Consider the following 24,860-nt stretch of genomic DNA (forward strand, 5'->3'; position numbering starts at 1 on the left):
GTGGCCTTGCTTTGGGAGTCAGGAATGGAAACCCAGCTGGGATGGCAGGGGCAAGGGTGAGGGCTATACCTGCCTTACACAGTCTTCACTTCCTTGCATCATCTCCCCTGCGGTGGATGCCCTCTGGGCCCTGCCCGCTCCCCCAGGTGTCTCTTCCTTTCTTTTCAGCCTGGGTTCCAGACATCCCCCAGAGTAAGCTGCCAACTCTAGGCACACATGGCCTGTTCAGTCCACCTCCATGTGGTCCGTGAGCCATATTAAGGGGGTTGGCAATTATTCTGAAAGCAACAGGAACTGTCAGGAATCAGACTAGGGTGCTAGGGTTCTGAGGGGTGGGGTGGGGGAGGAGGATGAGAAGGAGATATGATCAGAGCCTGGTTACCTGCCCATCTGCAAGCCTGTCTCTGCTGAATCTTCTTCCTCTTCATAGCCTGAGGGACAGGAGTGTTTGTCCCCAGGAAGTCCAGGTGGGGTAAAAACCAGCTGGGAGAAGGCTGTATTCTCCCACACCAGTGTCAGATGTGGGAGGATACTCTAGCAATGTGGTTGACAAATAAATAGGACGTGACCTTGAGGAAGCAGTTGATGCAGCCACATAGACCTCACGATGCCTGTGACAGCTTGGCTGCTTTACCTCCCAGTGGGGCTACTGTTGTTGGCCCTGATGGAGGCTGCCCTGCTTTTCTGGAAGCATGCTCCAGCACGGAACAAGATCCCTAGGGCACAGAAACGTAGGGAGCTGGCGCTCCAGCAGATGGCAGCCCTGGCACAGCGTCTCCGGCAGCAGGTGAGTGGACATCAATCCCTGAAGCCCCCAGCCTCAATCCCAACAGGTAGACATACCCCTCCTCAAGACATACCCCTCCCATTGCCCCATCCCCTTCAGAAGACAGGGGCTCAGGTGGAGAGTCCGCCACTCCAGGTCCCCCCACACTAGTTCTTTGTGTCGTTGTCAGTTCCTCTCCATCTATGTCCTTAGAGCCCCTTGGGGTGGGGGGCAATGTGTTTTCTCTGTTCTCCCAGTGCCCCGCACATGGCTCAGCAACATGGTGGGTATGCATTTAGTCTATTTGTTAAAATAAAATATACTGATGGAGGAATTCAAGGCAGGAGGCTCGCCAGGCCTCTTTCAGTCCCTGAGTAACCCCAAACCCCACTGAGACAGGAACCCTGGTTTACACATTCTCCTTCCCATCCCCCACCCCATTGGGTTCTGCAAATGTTTACTGAACACCTGACAGATGCAAAGCACAGGGGTCACTGGAGATGGGGTCCTCCCAGGAAGCTATGTGACTTAAAAGGGGGCTTTGACAGTCTGGATAGGGCTATTTCAAGGCATTGAGATAGCCACTGGGGCAGGGCTGGGATTCACAGGTGAAGTGACTGAGCCGTGGTGTGTCGGCAAAGCATGCTAGAGTAGCAGAGAAGGGTGGGAAGAAGGTGTAAAGAGACAACCTCGCACTGTGCCTGAGGGCTGTGACAGCCCTCTTCTGGGCTCCCTGACTGCTCAATGAGGGGTAGGTTCACAGTATCTTAGGGTCGCCAACTTTGGTTGATGGTGGAGGATTCCCTCTGGGAGTCCCAGTGTGGGAGTTGGGGAGAGTGCCTGAGGTGCTGTCCCCGTGCTCTGGAGTTCCTGAGTGTCCTCTGCCGTCCCCAGATGGTGATTGATGGCCCCAGTGGGCAGCTTCTCTGCCCAAACTGCTGCAGTTCCTGAGAATGTGTATTAATATTAATTGGGGCTAATTAGTTGGATAAATCAATCTGCCCCTAGAGAGCAGCTGCCCCTCCATGGTTGACGTGGAGAAAATCTGGGCTAATGGGGTTGCTGCTGCAAATGAGTGTGATGGAGAGGATGCCTGCATGCGTGTGGAGGCCCCGTGTGTGTGGAGAGGATGCCTGCATGTGTGTGGAGGCCCTGTCTGTGTGTGGTGCTGAGCTGAGTTTCCTTTACTGCTAACACCAGGGCCTGCTTGTGTATTCCTCCTGCTGGTGTGTTGCTGTGTGCTTGTTGGGTGTGCATCAGGCTGTGTGCTGCTTGTTTGGTCCTGTGCCCGTGGTAGGTGTGCCTGGCTGGGTATGTATATGTCATATTACTGGCTAGAGTATATACATCTAGATATGTGTGGCTGGTTTGGGTCTGAATGTTTGGTTGAGTGTGTACATGTGTGGTCTTGTGTCTGATGTGTGAGGACATCTGGTTCTGTGTGTGTGTCTGGGCATCTGGATGGTATACAGGGGGGCGTCTGGAGTATGTAGATATTGGTCTGGGTACCTGGTGGGACTGTGTGTATCTGGTTGGCCGGAGGAGTGGAGGGAGTTGGGGTGAGATCACCCATGGCATCTCCAGGCCTCGTGGTTCTCAACACCTTATTCTCTCCCCAACAAAGCTGTATGGTCTGTTCTGGGCACCTTCCCAGTCAGGTCACTCCTCTGCCAGGGATACCCTCACGGTCTCAGGGGTCCACCTTTATGTCTCAGAGAGGGGGGAGGCTGAAACATAGGTCAAACCGTCTCAGGGTTCAAATCCAATTTAGTTCAGTTTAGCAAAATTTCACAGAGGGCTCCTCTGGGTCTTGCCTTCTGCTGGACCCTAGGCACACATTCATCATAAAGATGAAGTTGACATCTGACTCAGACTTGCCTTAAAAATGCTCTCCATCTGGGTGGGGAGTGTAGTGGAACCAGAGCTGTGCCAACCATCAGGGGAAACATCTCAGCTCAGCGTGGCAAAGCCCGTGGAGCTGTGGGACTTGGCAGGAAGGGTTATTTGCTCTGTCTGCAGCAGGTCATGTGGAGAAGGTTTTAAAGAGAAGTGGCGTTGGAGCTGAGCCTTGCAGGATGTATAGGAGTTTTCCACAAGGAGGAAAGAATAAGATAGATGGCACCAGACAGAGAAAAGCCTGAAATAAGCCAATGTTTCTATAGAACACATAGAAAATATTTGTAGGGTCCACTGTGGTAAACAGATAAGCTGCTCGTGGCTGAGGCCTGCTGGCCAGGAAGCTCTGGTCACCTTGGGGACCCTCGGCTGCCCTGAGGGTTGAGGGTTTTTATAATATTAAACATATTTAACCGCCACTTTGGAAATATTAATAATAAATCAATTTACTAAAACCCTTAAAATTAATATTTTCTTTGATTTTCAAACAATGATAGGAGGCAGCACCAGTTGAGTGTGGAGAAGGTCAGACCTCCATGGAGCGATGGGACTCAGCAGAAGGGGGTGATTTGTTCTAAACTAAACTGTGTATTAAAATGGCTTAAAATGGATATAAGTTGAGGCTCAACTTTTTAAAATAATTTTTTATTTTTCAATTACAGTTGACATACAATATTATATTAGTTTCAGGTATACAACATAGTGATTAGACATTTATATAACTTATGAAGTGAACACTGATAAATCTAGTAACCAGCTGACACCATACATGGTTATTACAATATTATTGACTATATTCCATATTATACTTTACATCCCCATTACTAATTTGTAACTGGGGAATATTGGGGAACAGTGTGTTTCTCTAGGGCCCATCAGCTCCAAGTCAAGTTGTTGTCCTTCAGTCTAGTTGCGGAGGGCGCAGCTCAGCTCCAAGTCCAGTCACTGTTTTTCAATCTAGTTGTGGGGAAGGGGGGTGCAGCCCACCATCCCATGCAGGAATTAAACCGGCAACCTTGTTGTTGCGAGCACGCGCTCTAACCAACTGAGCCATCCAGCCACCCCTCCCGCAGCTCAGCGGCAGCTCGTTGTCTTCAATCTAGTTTTGGAGGGTGCAGCTCACTGGCCCATGTGGGAATGAAACTGGCAACCCTGTTGTTCAGAGCTCGCGCTGCTGTAACCAACTGAGCCATCTAGCTGTCCCCAATTTGCACTTTTTAATCCCTTCACCTTTTCACCCATCCCCCTAACCTCCTCCCATCTGCCAGCACTTCTGCCTGGGAGAAAGCTGCTCCTTCAGCCCTCACCTCAAAGCCAGACAATTGAGTTCCTCCCCATGTGTCCCTGGCAACTTTGGAGCTGCTGCCCCAGTGTTGGAGCTCAGAGCAAGTGAGTCTATTAATGAGTAAATCAATGCACGAGCCCTTTAAGAGGAATGCTGGGACTCCGGCAGCCCTCTGCCTCACTCAGCCACAATCTCTGCTGGTTTTTATAGCCAGTAGACTTCTTTTTCAGGCATGGGAACCCTGGGCTGGGGAGTCTGGGCTGGGACCCCTCATTCTTGAGGGGGCAACTCCATAGCCGAAATATCTCTCCCAATTTTTTTTTTTTTTTTGAGATCTGTGTGATTTTTTTAAGATTTTATTGGGGAAGGGGAACAGGACTTTATTGGGGAACAGTGTGTACTTCCAGGACTTTTTTTCCAAGTCAAGTTGTTGTCCTTTCAATCTTAGTTGTGCAGGGCGCAGCTCAGCTCCAAGTCCAGTTGCCATTGCTAGTTGCAGGGGGTGCAGCCCACCATCCCTTGCGGGAGTCGAACTGGCAACCTTGTGGTTGAGAGCCCACGCTCCAACCAACTGAGCCATTCGGGACCTCAGCTCAAGGTGCCGTGTTCAATCTTAGTTGCAGGGGGCACAGCCCACCATCCCTTGCGGGACTCGAGGAATTGAACTGGCAACCTTGTGGTTGAGAGCCCACTGGCCCATGTGGGAATCGAACCGGCAGCCTTCGGAGTTAAGAGCATGGAGCTCTAACCACCTGAGCCACCAGACCGGCCCTCTCTCCCAATTTTTAATTGCCACATGTGGGTGTGGGACCAGCCTGTTCGTGTCTCTGCCCCTCCTACTAGTCTCAATGTGGCTTCTTCTGTACATCCTTAGTTATAGGACTTCAGCTAGACTTCAGGAGATTATCAATGATGGGTGTTCTGTAGTTTAGTTGTGATTTTGATGTGGTCATGAAAGGAGGTAAGTACAGTGTTTATCTAATCTTCCATCTTGACTGGAAGTGAGGCTCAATTCTTTCATCAAAATATTCTAATAATTTCCAAAAAACTTGTAGATTTTTAGAAAACTTCTGAATATCTTTCACTGTAGTTATCATCTTTTGAAGATGTCCCTCTCTTTCAAAGCTTTCCCAATAAACTGAGAGGCATGAGGTGACTTGCAGTCTCATTAAGCAGAGCCTTTCTCTTAACATCAATGATCTCATTTCTTGGGTTGATTCTTTACTCAGCTTCCACTGAACCAGTAGCAATTACACTCACAATTCACTACTTCTAATGCCCTCTGAGATTTTATATAGTTAAGGATCTCTGTTGAGAAATAACTCATAAACATAGTTATGAGAATGTCATAATGAGTTACTTTGACCCTAATCTTTCAGGTCTCATGAGAAGTTGTCATGGTAGTTAAGAGTGTGCTAGTTAAGAGAGTGCTGGACTGCCTGTGTTTGAATCCTGACTCCGCCACTTAGATTTTAAGTAACTTCTTTGTGCCTTAACTTCCTGATCTCTACATCGAGGTGATGATTACAATTATAGTAGTCAAATAAGTTAATAAATGTTAACAGTGGTATCTGGGTACACAGCAAACACTAACTGCATGATAGTTTTCACTTTAGTTATAAAACTAATGTTATCCTTGCTGAGAGGGCATTTAGTGAGTTTCAATGCATTTGATCTATCAGATGAAAGTGACACTCAGCAGGGTTGGTGAAAAGGGGTTGTTGGGCCCTGGAAACACCTTCCCCTTCCCCTCCAGGTCACCAGAGTGCCTGCCTTACTGGCAGAGGAGCAGTCCCAACAGATGCCTGCAGGGACCCCCATTAGCCTCCCATGGCCTGATCTCCTCACCTCTTCTCAGCTCCCTGAGAAGCTTCTATTTTCACAAGTGGCCATGCAAGGACAACTGCAGGGGGGGCAGTTTAGATGGACACTGGTCATTTGTCCACAGGAGTGCCACCAGGGGTATCACATCTCCAGGTAGATATGTAGGAACTGGGGCTCACATGCAGGGTTGGTGGTGCACCTGTGGACTAGCAAGTGCTAGGGTGGTATCTGATGAGGCCTACTGGGGGTCCTTAGGGCTGGGGAGCAGGGCAAGGAATGAGCCCAGGCTGGCCCTCCACAATCCCTAAGGGAATCAGAAGCTGTGTCTGGAGGGTCTTTGCTGGGCTGAGCATTAACCCTTTACTTTCTGGACTGTGAAGAGAGGGTGGAGTCCCAGGGGAGGAGCTGGGGTGGTGGGTACTCAGGGGAGTGGCTTTTCTACTAAGTGACTTAGAAGGATTTCAGTATTTTAACCACAGTGTAGCGGTTAAGGTGAATTCTAGCCGAATGCCCGCCCTGTCCTAGGGAATCCATATCTGGACCTTCCTGAAAGTCCTTGTGATACATAGGCTGGGGAGCTCTGAGCCAAGGCACCAAGATGGCAAAAGGCACAGTAAGTAGAGGGATTAGGCAGTGTGGCTAGAGCAGCAGTATATGGGAGGGGGGAGAGAAAGGGAAGGCTGGTGAGATGAGCCCACCAGGACCCAGACAGGAAAAGGACCTAGTGCAATGCCTAGCACCCAGGAAGTGCTTCATCAAAAAAGCTTCCCTTCTCAAGAGCCATTAGAGGGTAGCGGTGAAGGTAGAGATGACTTGGGTTTAAGTCCATGCTCCCCCATCTTTATGACCCTGGGCAAGAGAGTTAACCTCTTTGTGAGTCGTTGCCTTCATCTGTGAATGGGAAATGATAATAAGAATACCTATGCAAGGATTTTTGCAACCTCTGGTCAGATTTGGGTTATATAAGATCTTAAAAGGATCACCCAGGCTGTAAGTGAAGAGATTGAGCTGGAGGGGTAGAGACTAGAGGCAGGGAGGCCAGTGAGGAGGCTGTTGAGAAAACTGGGAGACAGAGAAGGTTCTAGGCAGGAAGGAGGCCAGGGAGTCGGGGGAGGGGGTGTAAGAAAGAGGCAGAACCATCTATTGGCAGTATGTATGGCTAAGAGAATGGTCACAGGATCCCAACTGCCTAGTATGGATCCAGGCTCTGCTTTGTATCCTTGGGCAAATACCTTTCTGTGCCTCAGGGTCTCAACTGGGGCTGAGGAGGACAAAGGGAAGACAATGTCGCTTTCCTGAATGCCAACTGTTTGATAGGGCCTTGTCATGTCATGCTTGCCCCTGACAGGAGTCCTGAGGGGTTAGTGTCAGACTTCCCCTCATTTTCTGAAAACTGGGTTCAGAGCAACTGGGGGGTTTATCTGTGGTCACCCTGTACAGCTGACTAATGATTGATTTTTAGTCCTTTCCTCTCTGAGGACACCTACGCCATGGCAGAGGAAGGGACCTGCCCTAGGTTACCCAGCTGACTCATGGTGTAGACAAGCCTGGGTCCCAGATCTCCTGCCACCCATGCTAGACTCTTGTCCTTTCCCAACGTAAGATCAGCAGGGATGGGGGGACTGAATAAGAAGGAAAGGTGGGATGCAGGGGTGTCCCCTGAAGGAAAACCACATAGATCTGCACCTCACTTGAATAATTCCTGAGTCCCAAGATATGCATATAGAATCACTCCCAGTCTAATTGTTCCCTTTCTGGATAGCAACATGAAAGGACAGGCCCTCCTCTGTGCCAGGCCCCGGGCTGGGCATTGGGGAGGCAGAGACAGAAAGGAATATCTGCGCCCTGTAGGGCTTTCATGCCCACCTAGAGACAGATCAGGACATGTTTTTAATGCTAAGGATGAGCACAGGGAAATGTACTGAGCACACGGATGTGTCTGCAATTGAGCTGGAGGGGTAGAGACTAGAGGCAGGGAGGCCAGTGAGGAGGCTGTTGAGAAAACTGAGAGACAGAGAAGGTTCTAGGCAGGAAGGAGGCCAGGGAGTCAGGGGTGGGAGATATGAAAGAGGCAGAACCACCTATTCACAGTATGTACGGCTAAGAGAATGGTCAATGGAGTGTCCATCGTGTCCAATGGAGTATGTGGAGTATGTGTGTAGTGTGTGGGAGTGGGCCTGAGTGGAACAGTTTTTGATATCTGCCCGTACCACCTCATCTCCTCAGGAGCCAAGCCTGGACCCCAAGCGCATCCTGGAACTGCCCCTCGTGAAGCTGGCCCAGAAGCTACGGACTGAAGAATTGAGTTTGGAGAGTGTCCTCTGTAGCTACTTAGAGGAGGTGGGGGTCAGGGGCCAGGGCAGGAACCAAACCTGTCTCTGGGCTGGAGTGGGGCTGTCACCTGTTATTATTCTATTTAGAGGAGTTGGGGGACAGATGCAACTTTGGTGATGCAGCTAGCTTGGGAAGTGGCACATGCCACAGGCATCTATCACTTCCATTCTGCTCTGAGAGGCTGGGGTGACTGAGTGTTCTGTCCCTGGCCTCACCCCAAGCCCTTACCTGGTCTCCCTCAATATTGCTCAGGCGCTGAAGGTGCATGGGGAGGTGAACTGCCTGACAGACTTCCTGGGGGAATGTGAGGAGCAACTGCAGGCATTGAAGAAGCTCAAGAAGAGTGAGAGAGGCCTTCTCTATGGCGTCCCCGTAAGCCTCAAGGACCTCTTCGACTGCGAGGTGAGCTCTGGGGTGCACATGTGTGTGTGCGTGCACACATACCACTGAGCCTGTGAGTATCTGAGTGTGTCACATGGAGCAAGTTACTTAATCCGGGATGCACAGCTAGAAAGTGGCCACTGGGACTGAACCCAGCAGTCTGGCTCCCGAACCCAAACTCTTAACCACCATGTTCTTCAGCCACCCGTGACTCATCCTAATGGTGCAGTGCTTACGTCTTAGGGCATGAGGATGGATGTGAGTGGGGGTGGAGTGGGGCATGAGAGTCTGTCCATTGGGTGATTGCTGACCCCAACGGACTGAAGTTAATGTCACTTCCTTGCAGGGCCATGACTCTACGTGTGGCCTGGCCCAGTTCTTGGAGAAGCCGGCAGCCAAGGACGCGGTCATAGTGAAAGTGCTGAAGGCCCAGGGAGCCATTCCCTTCGTTAAGACCAACATCCCCCAGACGCTACTCAGGTCTCTGAGGCGGCAGGCTGGGGCTGGGGCTGGTCCCAAGGACTGAAACAGCAACTTCAAGTCCTGATTCAGAGCAGAGGGTGGGGTAGGAGCCAGGCATGCAGACCTTGAGGACCGAGGTTCTGGGGCAAGTCTTTCTGTCCTCTGAGCCTTGGTTTCCTCCTCATGTGTGGGTGCCATGTCTCTAAGGACCTTCATGCTCTGAGGGTTTGAAGAGTTACAGCTCTGTTTCTATACAGGCTTCAGTCTCTCATCGTTCTTCTCATCCCCTAATCTTTCTCTTCCCCACTCTGCTTTTAGTGTATCCAGTTTTGTGAGGAACCTGTTCCCGGTTCTGACAGCAGAGCTGTGAGCTCCTTGCTCCTTATTTTACGAGGTGTGATTGGTATCTGCTCTGGGTCTTTCCCATAGCAGCGGCCCCTCACCTCAGCCAAAAAGGAGGCCAGCAGGTCTCAGCCGCAGGAAGGAGCTCACGAGCTGAAGCAGCCCTGGAGGTGTTGACTCCTGAGGTTGGTCAGCCTCGAAACTGGGAACAGGAAGTCTTCCCCAGTTAAACTTTCATCTCCCATCCCCTTTTCTTCTGCTTTCCTCAGCTTTGACTGCAGCAACCCCATATATGGACAGACTCTGAACCCTTTGAACTTAAAGAAGACCCCTGGGGGCTCCTCTGGGGGTGAAGGAGCTCTGCTGGCTAAAGGGGGTTCCATCCTGGGAATGGGTACTGACATAGGTGGCAGCGTCCGCATACCAGCCAGCTTTTGCGGTGTCTATGGCTTCCGGACCACAGGATACCGCCTCAGGTACTCAGTAGTTGTGCTGGGGTGTGGGTGGGGGGAAGCTCAGCCCAGCCTAGAGGAACTAGGAATCTGGGGGAGCACAGAGAACTTCTCCACACATTAACTCTCACTCACTCAGCTTAGTATTAGGGCAAGTGGGCGAAGATAGGAGAGTTTCAAATAACTCCTGCCTTCGCCACAGCTAAACATGCCATGGTTGGTACAGGAGGCAGTGGAATAGAACTTCCATTCATTCATTAATTTAGTCATCTGCACATCTATTCATTTATCTATCCTTTCTATTATTCATTCATCAATTCATCCATTTATCCATCTATCCATCCTTCATCCCTGTATCCACTGATGCAGTCATCCCAGTCTCCATCCATCAATTTCACCATTCATTTACCATTTAGTTTATTTAACAAGTATTTATTGAGTATTTACTCTGTGCCAGATACTGTATACTAGGTATTTGGGATATAGCAATGAAAAATGAACAAACACCCCAGCCCTTGTAAAACTTACACACATCCTTCCTTCCATTCGTTTATTCATTCCCTTTCTCATCCATCCACTCATCTAGCCATCCCTTAATCCATATTTGCCTCCCTTCATCCATCCACCCATCTTTCATCCCCACTGTGAGTACCTTGCCTGTGGTGACCCCTGTGCTGGAGACACAGCACATTCTCAGACCCAGCCCCTGCTTCTGTTGTGCTCTTAGATATTCAAATGGATTAGTCAGAAAGTGATCTAGGCTCTAAGAGAGGGTCTAAACTTGTGGAACTCACAGGATGAAGCCAACGTTTTCTTCAACAGACATTTATTAAAAGCCTAGATTTTAAACTTTCAGACGCAGGGCAAGGAAAGGGAAGGCTTCCTAGAGGGGGCAGCATTTGAGCTTGGTTTTGAAAGATAGACATGTAGGGAAGGTATGGAGGCTAAAAGACTGCAACTGGAAGCAACGTACTTTGCCTGGAGCAATATGTGTGCATGGAAGGGTTAGAAGGGGAAGCTATGGAGTTGATACTTTAGAAACTTGAAGGGCAGTCAAAGAGATTAGAATTTGTGCTATGGGCGGTAGTGAGTCATGGGAAGGTTGAAGGAGCTCCTATTCCTGTGTGCTGAGCCCTGGGGGAGTGTATTGGCTGGGTGCTCAAGCCTCCTTGGCACCCAAGCAGGCCCTGCCCTTCAGGTGCTGAGTTGGCTCTGGGTGGGTGGGGTTTTGCAGCTACACTGGAGTTGCCGCTGCTGTGAAGGGCAAGAAAGCAGGTAAGCTCATGTCTGCACTTGTGGGCACACCTATTCCAAGACAAACCTGCCAGCCTTTCTCCCAAGGACATTTCACTCAGCCCCTACCTCAGACAGATTGCCCCACTGGTGATAAAGGCATCTGGGAGGAGGGACTGCATGGCTTCCACCTGGCCTCCCCCAGTCCAGTGATTCTTGCCCCACCGAGAAGCCTTCCTGTTATCTAGCTTTTAGTTCTCCTATTGTTCTCTTGATGTTTTGCCCCAGATAAGATTCTCCCTCTAGGCACCAGAGCTGCTCTGGCAAGTTTACCAGCTCTTCACCTGTCCTCAACTCCTGACCTAGGATGGCCCCAGGAACTCTTCCTATGGTCCTGATCATGGCACTGTGCCCCACCATCAGAGGCCAGGAAGTGGGAGTCCCCAGAGCAGAAAGGATGAGAGGTGCCTGCCTCTCTCCCCTCTTTTCTGTGCAGTGACCGCTGTGGCTGGCCCCATGGCCCAGGATGTAGACAGTCTGGTGCTGTCCATGCAAGCCCTGCTGAGTGAAGACATGCACCAACTGGACCCCACTGTGCCTCCCATGCCCTTCAGGGAAGAGGTGAGCTAGGTGGATGAGCAGGCCTAGGGCTCCTTCCGCTCCCCTCCCCTCAGTCCTCACTCACCTGTCTGCCATCTGACCATCCCCTCTGAAGACCCCCTTTCCCAGCCCAAGATGCACTGAGCAAGAAGCCCTCATGCTCAGTCGTGTTCAACTCCCTACACACATCTTGGTATTAATACAATCAACCTGTGATCTTTGTCTGCCATCTATGATGCACTGTTATTGATCTCTCTCATCCTCTCCTGATAGTTCTTTTTTTTTCCCAACAAATTTTATTAATTTTTGGTGACATTGGTTAATAAAATTATATAGATTTTGAGTGTACCATTCTATAATACATCACCTGTGTATTGCATTCTGTGTTCACCACCCAAAGTCAAGTCTCCTTCTGTCACCATATATCTGACCCCCTTTACCCTCTTCTAACTCCTCCCCCTCCCTTGTTCCCTCTGGTAACCACCATATTGTTGTTTGTGTCAATGAGTTTTGTTTGTTTGCTTGTTTCTTTCAGTTTTATATGCTACATATGAGTGAAATCATGTGGTTCTTGACTTTTTCTCTCTGACTTATTTTGCTTAGCATGATAATCTCAAGATCCATCCACATTGTTGCAAATGGCTGCATGTCATCTTTTCTCTTGGCTGAGTAATATTCCATTGTACATGTACCACATCTTCTTTATTCAATCATCTATTGAAGGACACTTTGATTGTTTCCATGTCTTAGCCACTGTGAATAATACTGCAGTGAACATAGGGGTACATATATCTTTATGGATAAATGTTTTCAGATTTTGGGGTAGATACCCAGAAAAGGGATTGCTGGTTTATATGGTAATTCTATTCTTAATTTTTTGAGGAACCCCCATACTGTTTTCCACAGTGATTGTACCAATTTATATTCCCACCAGCATCCTGACAGTCCTTTAGCTTAAAAATATTTGCATCTATTCATCTACTTACTTACCTGCCCACCCACTCAACTCCAACTATCCATTCATCCACCCACTCATCTATCCATTTAACCCTCTGCCCACCCAGTCACCTTCTCATACATCCACCCACTCATTCTTGAATCTATCTACCATCCATCTACCTATCCACTCCATCCATGCAATCACTCACACCCTCACCCATTTATTGTTCTTTCAGAGGTTTCTCCAGAGGACCTAGAAAGTGCCTCCAGAGCTTTGAAAGCATATAGGGAGGCTCCAAAGTGCTCATGGGGAGCCTTTGTGGACCCCCAGGGTAGAAACAGCTGAGGCCCAAGGCCCCAGCCTGCAAGTCTGGCTCCTGGAGAGAGTGAGGTCAACTTGTCCCCAGCTCAATCTCTCCTCAGAGCCCCACCCAACCCCTCTTGTCCCCAGATATACGCCAGTAATCGGCCCCTTCGAATTGGCTACTATGAATCAGATGGCTTTACCCAACCATCTCCTAGCATGGCCAGAGCCGTGAGGCTCACTTCCAGGCTGCTCCAGGATGCAGGACATCAGGTAGGCTTACTTAGAGTTGGGAGTGGCGTGGGGGAGGAGGCTGGACTAATGAGGATGTGTGGCTGGACTATTCTTGGAGAAAAAGGAAGTTATATCTGAGTCTTTGCTGCCAAGATCATTTTGTTTCCCCTAAGCTTCCTGGAGAAGATGGATGGGGTCAACACAGGGGTAGGGGTACCCTGTGAAGAAGGCATCAAGATTTTGTGCCTTCCCCCTTTAGTGGTAGGGACTCAGGGACTCACTCCTATAATGTCTATAGCTGAGTGTCTGTTGTCTCCATCAACAGAAAAATTGATATAAATATTGATATAAATATAAAATATATAAAAATTTTATATTTTTATATTAAAGATAAAATATATAAAAATATAAAAATTGATATAGAGGTCTCGTCCTCAAAATGCCCCTCCCTTGCCTCTTAGCCCTGGTAGTTTGTCCCAGCCCTGCCTCCGCTTTGAGAATTACTGGTTGGCTACACACTACTATGTGATCTTGGGTCGTCTCTTAACCCCCCCAGCCTCAGTTTTCTACCACATGGGGCAGGTGTGAAGATTAAATGAGCTCACATATGTAAAGCACTTGGCATGGGGCTGGATCACAGTAGCGGAGGTAGGAAATGAGGGCTGCTCGAATTCCCACACATCTCTGTGTAGGAGGTGAGAGAGTGGGCATGGCACCCACCCACAGCGCTCCAATATTGTGCTGAGGAGCTGAGGCGGACAAAGATGGGGGGTGCTGTGGTATCCTCTCCTTAAATCCTGAGGGGTGTGGGGAGAAAACAGGTTTGAGTGGGAGAAGCTCCAGGCCCTGACTCAGTCTCTGTCCCCCAGGTCATCCCCTTCTCCATCCCCCGTATAGAGTATGCGACGAATCTGTACACAAGCAGTGGGTTTGCTGATGCAGGAGCTACCCTTCTTGAGAAGCTGTACGTTTGCTGGGACTCAGCTGTGGAGCATGGTGGAAATGGAGGGGGGAGGGGAACTGTGGGCCTGGGCAGATGGGATGCCAATGATTAATTATGTCACCTCAAGCAGCAAGTCACCTACTCAGGCCTCATTTTCAGGATGCACATGTTCCAAGGGTGGTGGTTGTGGGAACAGAAGTGTTTCTTTGGGTCTGACCTCCCTCCATGGCTTATCTATGGAGGGAGAGTTGGATGGGTGTGGAGCCAGTTGATGGCTAAAAAGCGGTAACTGATGTCTTCAGGAAGGGGGACATTGTGGACCCCAGCCTTAAGGGGTTGGTCAGCATGCTCCGCCTGCCAGACCCACTCAAGTGTTTCTTGGCCCGGATCCTGAAGTACATAGTGAGTGTGGGCCCATGATGGGGAGGGATTCAGAGTGGGGAGGGGCCCAGAGAGGAAGGGGCTCAGAAAGGGGAGGGGGGACTAATCTAGGGGGTGGTAGGGTCAGAAAGGAGGATGAGGCTCAGAAAATGGTGGTAGCTCACAGACAGGTTCAAGGGGAAGAGGAACTGAAAGAGGGGGGTGGGGGCCAGAAGAGAAAAGAGCTCTCAGAGAGGGGGAGGGCTTCAGAGAGGCTCTGAGAGGGGGAGGGCATCACAGAGAGAGGAAGAGTTTTCAGAGGGAGGAAAGGGGATTTAGAGAGAGGGGTAGGGGCCTTGGAGCTGCCTCAGGGCTTGGCGAGGTGGGGTGGGGACTTGTGGAGGAGCGGGGGGCTCCATGTCAGTGTGCTGAGCAGAGTTGCTCTTGCTGAACCCCCGTCCTGAGCAGGTTGGTATTGACCTGTGGGTTCTGACGTTGGTGTTCCCCTCTCTCCCCCCACCTCTAGGAGCCCCGAATTGGCCGGCAACTGGAAAGTCTTCGTGGAGTAAGGTGAGTGATGGAATCTCCTCAGGTTCAGCTCACAAGAGTTTTCCATGGGGTGGTGGTAATTGAGTGAGGGGCACGTAGTTAGAGTTGGCATCCACTGGGGGCAAGGGCTATTTAGACTTTGGGATCTAATTAGGGTTTTAGGGTCATGCCTGAAACTGGGTTAAATTTAGACTTTTGATTGGGGTTGGGATTGGGGCTTGTTTGGGGTTGGGGTTTGATTGGAGTCAAGCTCTGAGTTCAGGTTAGAATTGGGTTAGGATGGGATAAAGGTTGGGTCTGAGCTGAAGTTAGGTTTGGGCTTGGGTTGAAGTTGGTTTGAGTTAAATTGGGGTTAAGTTTGGAACTGGGGTGGGGTTGTGGTTGGGAGAGGGTTATGGTTTCAGCTTGGGTTTGCTGTTGGGCTTGGCCTGGTGGGACTTGGAGTTGAGGTGCTGGTTGGAATTGGGGATGGAGTAGCCTGAGGGCTGACGTGGGGCCTCACAGGTTAGGGAAGGAGCCTGTAGTTTTGGGGGGAACCTGAGAGTTCCCGTGGCTGGTGGTAATGGTGGGGCATTGACTAGGGGATATGTACTCTTGGGAATATCGGACAGGCAAGGTGTCTTGGCCAGGGGACAAGACACAGCGTCATTCCCAGCCCACCAGATGATTTGCAGCCTTCACTGAGGCCAGACCCTGCCTCTTGAGTATTATGTCCCATTTGTATAAAAGGGGTTCCTTCTATGCTGACCTTTAGACTTTTCAGAGTCTTCCTCATTCCCGCAGGACACCCAAGAAACTGTGGGAGCAGCACACAGCAGTGGAGGTGATGTATGCCTGGCAACAAGTCGAGGAACTGCTGGAGCAGGGGCAGCAGAGACATGGGTGGTGACAGGAGTGGCCAGACAGGGGACAGAGCTTTCTCCTGGCCTGCAGGCGAGGCCTGGCTAGACCTTGTGGGAAGGCTTGGTGACCTAGGAGGTTAATGTAGTCCATTTCCCTAGGGCCAGGATGATATGCTGTCCCCAAATCACTGCAGCCTGAGACTCCCCTTCTCATCCTTTCATCTTAGCCCTTGGGAAGACCCTGACCCTCCCCAAATATCTCAGTCTGTATCTCATAGCTTGGGAATTGTTCCTGGTGTCTAACCTGACTCAGCCTGGCAGCACCTGACCTTGTCCTGCAAACAGTGACCTCTGCCAGTCTTACCCCTCCTGCCTCTATTGTCCCTGCAGGAATATCAGCAGGAGTTCATAGCCAAGTGGAGGTCCTTGGACCTGGATGTGTTGCTGGTGCCAGCTCTGGACCCTGCCTTCTATATAGGCTATCCTGCCAAAGCAGGAGGTGAGAGGGCACTGGGTGCTGGTGGGGTTGAGACTGAGAATCCAGGACTTCTGAGTCCTGCCACAGCCTTTATGTCCTTGACCTTTATTTTTATTCACTTAAAAATTTTTTCTTAAATTGAGATAAAGTTCAGATAACAGTAATTCACCATTTTAAAGTGTACAATTCAATGGTTTTTAGTATGTTCAGAATGTTGTGCAACCACCACCACTATCAAATTCCAGAACATTTTCATCACCCTAAAAGAAACCTTGTGCCTGTTATCAGCCGCTCTCAATTTCCATTCACTTTAAAAATGAACTTTATTAAAGTACAGACGCTCCTTGATTTAAGATGGGGTTTGTTTCAATAAACCCATCGTAGTTGAAAATATCTAAGTTGAAAAATGCATTTAACCTAGTGAACATCATAGCTTAGTCTAGCTGGTTTTCACTGAATGTGTATCATTTTCTCACGTAAAGTTGAAAAATCATTAAGTCAAACCATCAATAAGTTGGGGACCATCTGTATAACTTACCATGCAATAAAATTCACCACTTTTCAGAGTGCAATTTGATGAATTTTAACAAATGTATATAGTTGTATAACCCCCATCATAATCAAAATATAGAATATTTCCATCACCCACAAATTTCTTTCATGTCCCTTTGCAGTTCACCCTACCCCTACGCACCACAAGCACTGATCTGCTTTCTGTCACGATGCTTGTGCCTTTTCTAGGATTTCATATAAATGGAATCATAAAATATGAGGCTTTGTGTCTGGCTTCTTTCACTTAGCATATCTATTCACTGGTAACATGCTTTCTGCTGCCCCACTTTTAAAGGTGTCTTTAGCCCAGCCTGCCTGAAATGCAGGCCTCAGCACAGGGCAATATCTGAGGGCAGTGTTTGAGGCATCGCTGGGTCCCATGCCCAGCACAGGTGCAAGTCTCAGAGGTGATGTCAATGCAGAATGAAAACCCACCTCAAGCCTGGACTCCTCTCTCCTGGGGCCCCCCACAGTGGCTGCCCAAAGGCACATTCCACACCTGCCTCTGCTCTGATGTCGCCTGTCAACATCACTGCCACTTCTTTGATGCTCACTTCCTGAACACAGGTGGCTGCTGCAATGGAGCTGCCTTTTCAGTTCAGGGTTGCACTGCATACGCCAGCCATCTTGGAGCCCAGTGTACTGGAAGGCATGGGCCGAATCCTCTGCCACCCACCAGCTGTGTAGTCTGTGAAAAGCTACCTAATCTGTCTGCCACCTCTGTTTCCTCATTTGTACTCAGGGAATAGTAATCCCCACATCACAGGGGTGGAGAGGATTCAAAGAATCAGCGGTACAGAGAGGCCAGCACCGTGCCTGGCACTGAGATTGGCTTGGACAATGCTAATTCTCTTTCCCTCCGCTCATGGGGAGAGGCAGAGGCAGTTGTCAGGCCACTCCCCGCACTGAACTGGCAATTGCGAGCCCAAAGGGCTGCAGTTCCGAGGAAGGCCCCGAGGGGGCGCTTACCCACATTTTTTTCCCCCACCTGAGTCTTTTGGAGCTGTTGATTTCCTGGGCTTACCTGGATCTTCCCACAGAGAGCACCTCTTACACCACCCTGTTCAACCTGTTGAATTTCCCTGTCGGCGTGGTGCCGGTCACCACCGTTACAGCACAGGACGAGGAGGAAATGACCTTCTACAAGGGATATTACGGAGATAGTTATGACAGAAATTTCTCAGAGGTAAGTTTCCCTCTCCTCCAAGGGCTCAGACCAGGGTTGGTTCTTGCCTCGATTCCAGTAGGCGGGTGGGAGTGTGATGGGGTGGGGCCGGGCATTCCCAGTGTTTATCCTGTATTACTTCTGCTACCATTTCCCCCATCCCTGAGGACACATCATTTGACTTCCAAGTCAGCCTCTGTCCTTGTCAGGGGAGAAGACAAAAACACTGGTCTTCTTGACACCTCTGTAGGCAAGGTAGATTCCAGAGGCAAGGAAGGTGGAGCAGGGCAAAGGCTCCTGGGTAGAAGCTTATTGTATAACCGGACTGGACACTGCCCCTCTCTGGGCCTCAGTTCCTTTGCCAGAAAAAAATGGGAATTAAAAGAATCGACCTTGCAGGGTTATGTGAAAGGTTAACCCCACCCCCACGCCCCCAAAAAAGTGACGTATAAGGCTTTGTATGCGGGAAGTGTTCAATAAATACTACTACTACTAATTCAGAGGTGGCTTAACAAAAGGAAATGTTTCCATGGTCCTATTTAATACAGGGTCTAAAATAACAACCCTGACTTGGATGAGAGAGAGAGGGAGAGAGAGACTGATTCTGAAAAGTATGCGTGTGTCTGAGTCAGCCATTAAGTAACTTACTTTTTCTGGAAATTGATTTTAGTACTATAGTTACCAAGTGGAAGTGTTGGCCTGAATTGTGAGAAAGTAACAACAATGATAGTGTCTAATGTGTCTTGAGCTCTTACTCTGTTCCAGGAGATATTTAAAACCATATATATATAAAACCATATATATATGTAAAACCATATATTTTATATATATATATGGAGAGAGATATCTATATCTATCTCTCTATATATATACATATATACATATATATATATATATACATATATATAGAGAGAGATATAGATAGATATCCATTAAATCCCATAACTATTCTGTGAGATTTTACAAATGAGCAAATGGAGGCACAGACAGGTTAAGAAACTTGACCAAAGCCACAAAGCCAACTGAAATGGAAGAGCCAGGACTCGAAGCCATGTGACCTGGCTCCAGAGACAAAGGCAAATAAGGGTTTGTATGATGTCATCGTCATAAAGCAATGAAAACATGTCTAAATTCCTACAAGTATGTTTGGATTTCATGGCAGGGACTCAGGCTCAGCCCCCATGTTTCTGGGCCTGTGTTTAGGGTCAAGGCACCCTTTTCACTGCAGAAATGTAACCAGACTCTGGATCAGGGATTTACACATTCTTCTTTCCCTTGCTAAGAATATTGTGTGGATAAATGTTTCCTTTGCGATGAAACATTTATATTTCATCCTTATATAGTCAGCTCTCTGCATGAGAAGCAAGTTTTACATCTTAACCCTGAAGAATTATAGACAAATAAAGTCAGAACAGTTTTTCCATGTTTCACCGAGAGCTAAAGAAGCCTGGAACTCTGAGATCCAGGACATCTCTACCCTAATATAGATTGGGGATGAGATATTTGGATACAGGAGGTGAGGAAGCCTGGGCAAGGGGCCTGTGAGCAGGAAGCGGTCTCTGATTGATTGACTCTCTCTCTCTCTCTCTTTCTGCAGGCAGTGAGAGGATCCCTGGGACTTCCAGTAGCTGTGCAGTGCATTGCTTTGCCATGGGAAGAGGAGTTGTGTCTTCGGTTCATGAAGGAGGTGGAGACCTTGACCAAGAACCAGAGGGAACCCAAGTGATGGGCCATTTCATCTCCTGGAGACCTTCCTACATTCTCATCCAAGTCTGCTCCCAATGCCCCTTCCTTCTTATAAATATCATGTCCGCCTCATATCTCCTCTTCCCGGAAGCCCACCAGATTCCTTTTCTTTGTAGTCCCTCTGGGTGCTCAATCCATGGGCTCAGATCAGTCCAAGATGGGGATTAGGGTGAAGGGCTCAATAAACATTTTTGGCCAGCTTTGTGGTTTCTGATCTAGGTGGGGCTGTAGCCTCCCGGTGGCCTTCTGCCTCCAGCTGTTCTCCAGCTCAGTCCTCCACATGCTATCCCAGATTGCAGCAGAGAATGAGCCCCAAACCAAGAGGCTGGAGACCTGGGTCCAAGTCCTGGTTCTGCCACTGGCTGCTGTGCTGGGCAAATTACTTCCCCTCTCTGGATCTCCATTTTCTCATCTACAAATTGAGAGAGTTAGATTTGATGATTTGATTATTCTGTGAGCTGTGATTCCTAGGCACGTCCCTGATCAAGAACTTGCCATAGCTCCCAATGCTGTCTAGAGAAAGTTCCAGAGAGCAAGGCTGAGGGAGTGACGTCCAGTCAGATTAGATGCTGGGTGGGACCCAGACTTCAGCTCACAGTCTAGTGCTTTGCCCACAAAGTGCTAATTTCTTGGCCAGACAGCACCTCCTGAGATCCTCCATAGTGTCCTCTGCCTTGGCTCTGCTATAGCACAGCCTCCCTCATTTCCTCAAACTGGAGCCTTCTTGCCAGTACGAGTGCAGCTTGCACTTCTGCCTCTGTGCCCCTGTTCATACCATTCCCTTCACCTGAACGTTATCACTGTCTTCTTCTGTCCTTCGAGCCCTGTGTCAAATGCCACTTTCTCCAGGAAGCCTTCTTTGATCCCTCCAACTCCCCCATGACCTTCCCTTTATCTGAACTCTCTTGAGGTTCTCCCCCATCAAAACTTCTGCTTCTCCTATCCCATTCCACTTTGTAGCCCTATTTCCAGTCAACTAGGCAAACTAATGAACCATTCCCCCTTGCACTTTACTAAGTGCACAAACCTCCTTGCACAAACCTTCTGGAGATAATATCTCAATGCAAAGTAATGGAGTTCATCCACCCATCCATCCATCCAACATTTGTTGAGTACCTCCTCTGAACACAAATGATGTAATCATTTCAGGCAGAAAAATGCCTGAGTTTAACTAAGATGAAGACCAGGAGTTACACCAGAAGGGCAATCCTGATTCCACCTAAAATAGAAGAAATCACTAGGGGTGTCCAAGTGCAGGCTAAACAGGGCTGTTGTTGACATCACAATGGCCCCCACCTCTCTCCAGGCTCTACCACAGAGTCTGAGACCTTTGCTTGGAGAAGGAGACTCATGATTTTCCCTCAGTCAGTGTTAATAGGGCTCCAGCTCTGTGCTCCCTCCTCCTTTAGAAGGAAGGTTGTCTAAAAGGTTCAGGTGTTCTATCTCAAGTCTAATACGTTCAGGTTTTCTACCTCCAGCCTCCTCTCCCTGCCACTTACTGGCTGTAACAGTCTGGGCACCAGAGGGCAACATTGAGCTTCATATGGCCCAGACATTACTGCACCTTAGGCTTTCAGATTGACTGTCACCAGGACTTTCCCAGTCAGATCCTTGTTCAAACTCCATTGCGCAGATGGGGAAACTAGAGAGTGGGGAGATGGACCTAGGAGGACACAGACATAAGCCGGGTGCTTTGACTTCTTAGGCGATGGAGAGCTGAATTCTATTTTTGGCTGAAATTGGGGATGGGGAGGAAGCAGCAAGCAGCCCAAAGCACTAAGTCTGGCCCATATTCGGGCCAGACTTCTCTCTGGACTGGGCTTTCTCTGGTTTCTCTTGAGCTGATCTTTGGGGTCAACAGCAGCCTTCCTCCCCAACCCCAGCTGCAGCTCATGCACTGACTTCTAACCTCTCACTACCTCACAGCACCATCTTCAGCTGAAATTAGTCCCTGGTCTGTGTAACTGTGGGCAGGTCACTGGTTTCCTCAGAGTCCCTTGCCATAGGGGCCTCACTGAGGCCTGTGTGTGGGTGCCCGTAGGACCTTCAGGGACATGACATCACCTCCTTCTCCCCTTCCTACTCCTAGTGCTTCCACAATGGAAGGCTTGATCTGGGCCTGCAAACATCCAGGCTCTGCCTTCCTCTGCAGCCTTGGGCAAGTCTCCCAGATTCTCCAAGCCTCAGTTTCTTCTGTGAAATGGAAATAATAATAACATCTCAGGATTATTAGATTTACAGAAGGTGAAGGCCAAGTGGGAGAGGACCTGGGACCCCAACCCAGCCTGGGCTTTGCTGTGGCACGAGAGCGGTGTGTTTGTGTCCATCATTCACTGAGAAGAGCCAGCTCCCCCTGGGGAAGCCTGTCTGAGAGCAATAGAATAGGTCATTACAGGGGAGGAATTTAGCTCAGAAACGGGAAATTTCCCAGGGCTGGGCTGTTCTAAGGCTGGGACTGAGGCCCCAGACTCCGACCCTTGGGAAGAGGGCGTCTTGAGTTCTGGTCTTCTTTCTGAGCTGTGCGATGCCGGTAAGACCTATCGCCTTTCTGGGCCTCAGTTTCCCCTTTGGCTGCAGGGGGAAGGGGTTTCTGCGTGTCTCGCCTCCTCCACCCCCCATTCATTTAGAAGGCTCTGCCAGTCCACCTAGCCTGGCATAGCACCCCGCCGGCACAGGGACTGTCCCGGACTCTCCACCCCACCCGCCGCACTCCCATTTCCTCACCCCGCCGGGTCTCCGGTGGCCGGGGGAGACCGACCCCGGCGGGGGCGCCCCCTCCCCTGCCGTGCGCCGACGTACAGACGGGCCCGCCCGGAGCCCGCCCGGAGTCCGACTCCTTTCCCGGCCGCCCGGCCGCGGGCTCCCTGGGCGCCCGCATTAAAGAGCATATGCAAGCCATGAATTATCAACTGAAAGGAGTCAATTACCGGCTCTAAAAACGAGTGTCTGCGCCCGGAGCGCCCCGGGCCATCCGCCTATTTACGGAGCGATTTCTCCCGCCCGGCCTCTGGAGGGAGAGACGGGGAGAGACCGAGCCTGAGACCTGGAGGGAGAGCGACGGAGAGACGGAGAGAGAGACGAGGGGAGAGAGCCAGAGACCCGCAGAGACACACACAGAGAGACACTGGGACGGGAGAGAGAGAGAGAGAGAGAGAGAGAGAGAGAGAGAGAGAGAGAGAGAGAGAGAGAGAGAGAGAGAGAGAGAGAGAGAGAGAGAGAGAGATTAGGGCAACGCGCAGAGAATCAGACTAGGTAGCAGCTTGGGTCCCTCCTCTCTCCAGAGCAGCTGGTAGAGGTGAGCCTCCCCACCCTGCCCCGCGGGACTTCAAAGGCCCTGTTTTCCCTCCCCAAGTATGGGTGTAGGGACCCTAGCCCTCCAGGGCTGAGGGCGGCTGGACTCCTGGCTGGAGCACTAGGGGATAAATCTGGGGCTCAGGTAGTTAATAGGATGGGGAACATAGTTTGCAGAGAGGCCTATCCTGGCAGGAAACTGGGGAGCAGGCTGCAGGGTTGTCCAAATGTGAACTGAGATGAACAACGTGGGGGTGAGAAGAGGGAGAAGGGATGAGGAACAGTCACAGTGAGGATAGAGCCTGACGTGGGATGTCTCTCCCAGGATTGAGAGAGAAGTGGCGAAACTAACCCCAGTGGACTCAGGAAGTCCTGTCTGCCCCCAGGCTCTCACCCAAGCTGTCCCCTTCTCTGGAAATGCTTTTCCTGCTGGTTCCTACTCATTCTTTGACTCTGGGCCTCCCCAGCTGCTATGCCTGCCTTAGCCTCACCACACACCCCATTCTATTCCATGATCCAGGCCTGACTTCCTCATCAGACAGTACCACAAGGGCAGGCCCTGGCCCACCCAGGTCAGTATTGGTCAGTATCCAGAGGGAGCTGCTTAAATATTTGTTGAATGTAGGGATGAAGAAGTGAGCTGGGCTAGAGGGGACCTTTGCCTGGACTGAGGCTGTGACCAAGGGCCAGAGTTGCGAGGGAAAGGCCTAGTGTAACGCACTCTGTGTAGATCACATAGAAGGTGTCAAGCGACCTCGATGCTGGGGTGAGATCATAGAATGGAGGTCAGGCCCTTGCTGTGCAGCAGGGTGGGGAGAAGGGGAAAAGCAGAGTAGGGAAGGTAGGGATGGGTGGGGGGAGCTAAGGCATAGCTCACCAGCACTAGCAAGTTGCTGTCAGAACCCTAGGGCTTTGTCCTTAGTTAGTATTTCGGGAACCCTGGAATCCTAGGCCTCTCTGGAGGGGTGGGGACAGGGAATCCCAGGAACTCTGAGGAAGGAGCCAGTCTAAACTGGTGCAGATGGAAAAGTCTGGGCTTGGGAATCAAACAGAGCCTTTCTCTTCCAGCTGTGCGACCTCAGGCAAGCCTCTTAACTTCTGAACCTCAGGTTCCTTATCTATAAAATGGGGAGAATGCTATCCACTACTATCTCTTTTATATGAATGGTCTCGCATCTACATAGCACTTTCCCCAAGTGGGAAAGATCTTGCCGAAGGTAAGAAGAATAGCTGCTATTTATTGAGGCTTACAAGGTGCTAAGCACTATGGTTAGTGGATCATCTCTCTCTTCCTCCCAACAGCTTTCTGAGGTTGTAAAGTCACTTTGCAGACAAGGAAACCCAAAGAGGGGCAGGGATTGGGAATCAGCAGTGTCACGTTTTGAAGCCATGTCAGACTCCAGAGCCCTGCACCACAGGGCCTCCCAGACTTGGCCCAGGTACCCTCTGTCCTGTTCTCTCAGCCCTTCCAGTCTGACTGGCTCAAATCTACTAAGGGGGTGGCCACACAGTGGGCAGTACAGCTCAGGTCTCACAGAGGCAGCCCCTGGGGTCTTGTTCCCATCATGGTGTGGGCTGGGCGTCCTGTCTGACAAGTCTGCAGCCCCGCCATGCCATTAGTGGGCAGCCAGAGGGGGTGTCTGCAAACGCCAATGCTGGGGTTCCTGCGGCCACTGGCCTATTAGTGGCTGGTGGCTTCGTAGTGATTTATTGGGGTTTCTTCATTTCCCCTTGGTCTGCTATAAACATATTTATACCACCAGAGTGACCGATAAATTTCCCTTATGAATCCCGTTATCTCCCCCATTAACCATCCGTCACCTTTTATGCGGCCACGATGGGCTGGGCCAGGGCACAGGGGCTGGGTGGGAGGCCCACTGCC

General features: G+C 50.0%; 1 protein-coding gene across 1 annotated transcript; it reads left to right on the plus strand.

The window, feature by feature from the left end:
* The first annotated feature begins 537 nt into the window (after positions 1-537).
* Positions 538-19,881, plus strand: LOC117027223 (vitamin D3 hydroxylase-associated protein). The gene is made up of 15 exons (XM_033114732.1): positions 538-787; positions 7,998-8,111; positions 8,358-8,507; positions 8,833-8,966; positions 9,560-9,766; positions 10,977-11,017; positions 11,472-11,596; positions 12,966-13,091; positions 13,922-14,016; positions 14,298-14,397; positions 14,882-14,925; positions 15,688-15,727; positions 16,137-16,245; positions 17,817-17,962; positions 19,539-19,881. The coding sequence occupies exons 1-15, from the start codon at positions 608-610 to the stop codon at positions 19,665-19,667; spliced, it is 1,740 nt and encodes a 579-aa protein (XP_032970623.1). The 5' UTR covers positions 538-607; the 3' UTR covers positions 19,668-19,881.
* The last annotated feature ends 4,979 nt before the right edge of the window (positions 19,882-24,860 follow it).

This window comes from Rhinolophus ferrumequinum, chromosome 9 (genome assembly GCF_004115265.2).
Source record: "Rhinolophus ferrumequinum isolate MPI-CBG mRhiFer1 chromosome 9, mRhiFer1_v1.p, whole genome shotgun sequence".
In the NCBI taxonomy this organism is placed as follows: domain Eukaryota; kingdom Metazoa; phylum Chordata; class Mammalia; order Chiroptera; family Rhinolophidae; genus Rhinolophus; species Rhinolophus ferrumequinum.